General features: G+C 36.7%; 1 protein-coding gene across 1 annotated transcript; it reads left to right on the top strand.

Annotated features, from left to right (window-relative positions):
- The first annotated feature begins 1320 nt into the window (after positions 1 to 1320).
- On the top strand, positions 1321 to 4222 carry LOC110719960 (pentatricopeptide repeat-containing protein At4g19890-like). The gene has a single exon (XM_021898957.1). It carries the CDS (start codon positions 1402 to 1404, stop codon positions 3520 to 3522), a length of 2121 nt encoding a protein of 706 aa, XP_021754649.1. The 5' UTR covers positions 1321 to 1401; the 3' UTR covers positions 3523 to 4222.
- Positions 4223 to 6213: the final 1991 nt, after the last annotated feature.

Genomic DNA, 6213 nt, shown 5'->3' on the forward strand with positions numbered 1-6213 from the left:
CCTGAAACCGGACCTGAACCGACCTGATCCGGACCGGACCTGACCCGGACCTGTTGATTCAGGTCCGGTCCCGGTCCTTAAAAATCAAGGTTCCCGGTTCCGGTCCGGACCCGGTCTAAACCCGGGGTTTTCAGGTCCGGACCTGAAACCCGGAAAAATTGTATTTTTTAAAAAAAAAAAAAAAAAAAAAAAATTCAAAAATCAAAATTACGCTGCAAGTTGCAACCCTAACAAACAGCTATCTGACTATCTCCATTCTCCATTTCTCCAAGACTCCATTTCTCCAAGACTCCAATCTCCAATCTCCGCCGACACCTCCTGCCTTCCTCACTCTCTCAGGCGAAGCCCCTTGCCCTCCCCCTCGAAACCCCTAACATTCACTCCTCCCTTGAAAACCCCTAACATTCACGCAATCACGCCGACACCATTTCTCCAAGACTCCATTTCTCCAAGACTCCAATCTCCAATCTCCGCCGACACCTCCTGCCTTCCTCACTCTCTCAGGCGAAGCCCCTTGCCCTCCCCCTCGAAACCCCTAACATTCACTCCTCCCTTGAAAACCCCTAACATTCACGCAATCACGCCGATAAATTATTTTTGGGGTTTTTGGTGGTGAGATTCTAGAGCTTATCTTGAGATCTTGCTGGGCAACAAAAAAAGGAGAACTTTTTGAGCAGCAGAATAGCGAAGAACACCGAAGGAGGCTTGGTTGGGTTGTTCTCTGGGCTAGCGAAGCTGCTGCAAAGTAGCAGAGCAGCGGCGGTAAAGCAGTGCAGCAGCGGTGAAGCGAAGCAGCGGACGGAGAAGTCGAGGTGACTTAGCTGTGTTCTGTAATCCTTCATTTTCTACGGGAATTCAGAGGCTCTGCTTTGATTTTTCTGGGCTGGCAGAACAACGGATCTGTGAAGAAAACCACCTAAGTGAAACAGCAGCAGCGGTGAAGCCGTTTAGTTGGAGTGTCGTTCGTGGTTGCTCTTTCATTGATTTGGTATTCTGAATTTAATTGATTATTTACAACTTTTGCATGTAGAATTTCAATTAATGAGTACTTTGCTAAATTATCTAATTATGTTTGGGTATTTTGTATTCGAAATAATGAATTAAGGTTTTTTATTAAAAAAAAAAAAACGAAAAAATCACAAAACAGGTCCATTCAGGTCCAAACCTGGACCGGACCTGATTTTTCAGGTCTAGCCCGGAACCGGACCTGTTAATTCAGGTCCGGTCCCCGGTCCTCATAATTACCCAATTCAGGTCCCCGGTCCAAACAGGTCCGGTCCAGGTCCGGTCCGGTTTTGGACCGGTGTACACCCCTACACAAAACAGCCATGATTCTTAAACTTGAGTTTTTAGAGGGAAAATCTTTCAGTTAATGCTCCCAACTCAACAACTAAATTCTTCATGCTTTCTACCAGATTCAATGGAGTTTTCAAGAAATCTTCTTCATCCATTTCCTCTATTCTCTCTTCTCATTTCTTCACTTTCAGACCAATCTCTCTCCAAACTCATCCTAATTATCCTCCACCATCTTCACCATCACCCCAATCTCTTGTCAAAAAAGTCTGTTTACAAGTCATTCAGTCATACCACCAACCAACCCACCTTAGATTTTCACCTCCAAAGCTGAATCTTGACATTGATGCTGCGTCTTTGTCAAATGATCAGGTCATTACCATTGTTGCTTCGCTCGCCGACGACGCGGGTTCGATTGTTGCATTAGGATTCTTGGATTGGGCAATTGGGTATTCTAGATTTCGTTATTTTATGCGCCTTTATATTGTTGCTGCATCTTGTTTGATTAGTAATGAGAATTTTGAAAAAGCCCATGAATTAATGGTTCATATGGTGAGGAATTTTGCTGAGATTGGGAGGTTTAATGAGGCTGTTAGTATGGTTATTGAGATGCATAATCAGGGTTTGGTTCCGAATACTCATACTTTGAATTGTATTCTAAAGATTGCTTGTGAAATTTGTTCGGTTGAATATGCAGAGTACGTGTTCGATGAAATGTGTAAGAGAGGTGTGCACGCGGATTGTGTTAGCTATGTTATCATGGTTGTAGGTTATTGTAGGATAAGGAGGATTTCCGAGGTGGATAAGTGGTTGGGTAGAATGATCGAACGGAAGTTTGTTGTTGATAACGCGACGTGTACCTTGGTGATCAGTATGTTTTGCTCTGTGGGTAATGTAAACAGGGCATTTTGGTTCTTTAATAGAATGATGGAGATGGGATTTACCCCGAATCTAATTAATTACACGTGTTTGGTTGATGGGTTATGTAAGAAGGGTAGTATTAAGCAAGCGTTTGAATTGTTGGAGGAAATGGTTAGGAGAGGATGGAAACCGAATGTCTATACACATACTACATTGATTGATGGACTTTGTAAGAAGGGATGGACAGAAAAGGCATTTAGGCTGTTCCTTAAGCTTGTTCGGAGTGATAACTATAAGCCGAATGAGTGCACTTATACAGCCATGATCAATGGGTACTGCAAGGAGGGTAAATTGAATCGGGCTGAGATGTTACTTGGCCGAATGAGAGAACAAGGATTGGTACCCAATGTTGACACCTATACAACCCTCATTGATGGGTACTGTAAAGCAGGAAATTTTGAAAGAGCATATAGTTACATGGATATTATGAGGAAAGAAGAGTTGGCTCCTAATATTTATACCTATAATGCCATTATGAGTGGCCTCTGCAAGAAGGGGAGGTTTGAGGAAGCATGGGAACTGCTCGAGGAGGGTACTGAATTAGGGCTGCGAGCTGATAGAGTCACTTACACGATTCTCATGTCTGCTTCAGCGAAGCGCAATGATGCTAAAGAAGCCTCAGCATGGCTTTGTAAGATGACTAAAGCGGGCTTTAAGCCTGATATATACACATGTAATATCCTAATTGCCTTGTTCTGTAGGCAGAAATTAATGGCGGATAGTGAGTGGTGGTTTGGAGAGGCTATCAAGCTTGGCCTTGTTCCAACTAAGGAAACCTACACTTCCATGATATGTGGATATTGCGGAGTGGGTAATATCAACTCAGCCATCAAGTTTTTCCATCAAATGAATGACCATCATTGTTTTCCAGATAGTTTTACTTATGGTGCTTTAATAAGTGGACTATGCAAAGACGAGAAACTTGAAGAAGCTCACAAGCTATATGCAACCATGATTGACAAAGGACTGTCACCTTGTGAAGTTACTCGGCTTACTCTATGTTATGAGTATTGCAAAAACAATGATATAAACCATGCTTTTAGTGTCTTGGAACGGCTGGAGAAAAGGCTCTGGATCCGGACAGTGAATACATTGGTAAGGAAGCTTTGTAGTGATGGGAGAGTAGAGATGGCGGCATTGTTCCTTGAAAAGCTGTTGGATAAGCAGCAAAATGTTGATCGTGTTAGTGTAGCAGCATTTATGACTGCTTGTTATGAAAATGACAAGTACGAACTTGTTTCAGCTTTCTCTGAGAGGCTTTTACTGAAAGATTCTCCGAAAGATCAAAAAGAAATTAATGAAATTTGAAATTTCCATTGTCGGGACTCTGATGAAAGTTTAGTTCTCTACATCAGATTAATGCTGAAGACTAAGGTCTAGTTGTTTGGCTATTCAATTTCAAACTACCAGCATTTTATTAAACAGCCAAAACAGTGTATGATAATCAAATATGAAGAGATTAGGTGCATTGGTGCAGAATTTAGCTTATACTTAACAATTCATGATTAAAATCCAAAGGGATGATCCACTCCATATCATCGGCTTATAGACCAGTGATAGAATGACTAAGCCCCCAACAGACATCATGTGCACAATTTTAGGTCCTGTCACAATATCAGCATCACCGCATGAATCTTTTGATGATCAAAATAACAGTTGCAGGTTGAGTTGCTGGGAGGAGTGGTTTGCGGACAGCTGAATGTTTAGCGCTGGAATGTCGGACACATTTGGTGACAATTTACTGTTTGGATGTTGGTAGATAGGTTTCATTCTTTGATGTTCTGTTATTGTCATGGCTGCATAATGAGCTTATGCTTTGGCTCTTAAGCCATTACACAATAGAATAGTTTTGGATGGTCTAGCAACACCATACTCTCAAAATGGAAACAAAAGACCATGATACATTTACGCTTGTACACTTACAGCCTTTATTTGTTAGTACATATTTTAACAAACAAAATGGAAACAAAATACACGATACATTAACATAGATATTGGTACACATCTTTTCTAGTAAAACTACGACATTTATATATCTATTTATTTTGACATTGCTCTTATTTGACAATTGGCTATTGGTTGTTTGCTGCCGGATGTTTAACTTAGCTAGTTTGACTAGCTATTAACATTGGTTATATTGGTTGTACATAAATGTGTTTGGTAAAAGTAGTTGTTAGCCGTTAGTTGTAACTATGCAAAATGACCTTGAAGAACATTAATGTGTACTTATTCATCTATTTCATATTATGATTAATTCACATGCATACATTTTTTTTTTTGAAAGGATGCGTACTTATTTGTTAATTATTTATCTATTAGTTTATATCAAATTTAAATTATAGGTAATTATTATAAACCATTTATGGTTGTTAATTTATTATTCTATAATGATAATAGGTAGTATTAAGTAATTATTATACCCCTTCAAAAAAAAAAGTAATTATTATATAATTATTAATAAATAATTAACATTTATTAATGAATATTAATTTTTATTTAATTAGTATCAAATTAAGGAGTAGTCCATTGCTATTTTCTTTTAATAACTAATAATTTCTTATTACTAGTTGCTAATTACTTATTTTATTATTACTCGGTACTAATAACTGCTACATTTGTCCTTATTTTTTTGCCCAAAAACAAATAATTGAGTCAAACTTTAAAAATTTGACTGTAAATTCTTATGAATCTATAAAAGATAATAAATCAAGTGGGTTATTGAATTAGTCTCATTGTATATTTTATTAATATCAAGTTTTTTTGTAATTGTATATTGTACGTTTTAAGATGCATCTTGGAGACCGTGAAAAGTTATTAATTACTAATTATTAAGTATCAATTATTATTTATCAAGTATTAATTCTTTTTTTTACAGGAATTAATATTAATAAACTATTAATTATTAATTACTAATTATTAATTTCTAGTTAGTAATCATTAATTACCACTAATTATAAATTATTAGTGAAAAATAAGGATACGAAAGTAATTTTGAAGATGAAAAGCCAAAAGCCAATTCTAAAAACCTAGTCTTATAGCTTTTGGCTCTTGGAAAAAAATATAGCTTTTAAGCGCGCACGCGCTCACACACACATACAAAAAAAAAAAAAAAAAAAAAAAAAAAAAAAAAAAAAAAGAAGCAGCCATGAAAAAAAGAATTAAACAAGCCCAATTGTGATTATGCTTCTTAATCATCACATATCAAACATGTCATTTGTGTGTATGGAATATTCCCAGTGCACTTAGATTTTGTTTTGATAAAAAAAAACAAATAAATAAATAAATAAATAAAATATACCAAGAAGATGATTTTCTATTATCTATTGTTTGTAAATGGTGAAAATCAATAGTTTTTAAAAAATGAAAAATACAAGAAGAAAAGATATGTTAAGAAATATGAGAAATTTTAACCGGAGAAGTGGTGAATATATTGATGAAGTGTAAAATTTAGATTTACACGACTTCATATAAATAGCCATAAACAAGGCTACGGTACAATAATTTCTCATATGTAGACATGTGAGTTCACAAGCTTTTGTAATTATTTGAGCATATAATTCAAATCAACTTATTGGCCATTTACATTGGACTTATTTTCTCAACTACACATTCTTTTTAAAAGGAAGAATTGTCACATAATCCTCCACAATCCTAACATTCTACTTTTTTTTTTCTCCCTCCATTTTCATTCATTTTCCTTTTCCTTTTCCTCCATAAATTTTTAGTAGGTGAAACTAAAGCTGGCAAAAGTTAACACGATACGAACCGGACACGAAAAAAGCGGGTTAGTGTTGAGAGTTTTTGACCTGTTTAGTTAAACGGGTCAACATGACACGACACGATTAGTTAAATGGGTCGGGTTAGTGTTGAAAATTGTAACACGAAAGTAACACGACCCAACCCGTTTAATAGGTGGGTCGTGCTCAAGTCAACCCGTTTACCCGCTAACCTGCTTAAGATCTATAAAAAGATTAAAAACCTTATATTCTACTATGGCCC

This window comes from Chenopodium quinoa, unplaced genomic scaffold (genome assembly GCF_001683475.1).
Source record: "Chenopodium quinoa cultivar QQ74 unplaced genomic scaffold, ASM168347v1, whole genome shotgun sequence".
NCBI lineage: Eukaryota > Viridiplantae > Streptophyta > Magnoliopsida > Caryophyllales > Amaranthaceae > Chenopodium > Chenopodium quinoa.

Excerpts from the sequence above, each read along its gene's own strand:
- LOC110719960 (XM_021898957.1), top strand. The coding sequence starts at position 1,402 with ATGCTTTCTACCAGATTCAATGGAGTTTTCAAGAAATCTTCTTCATCC.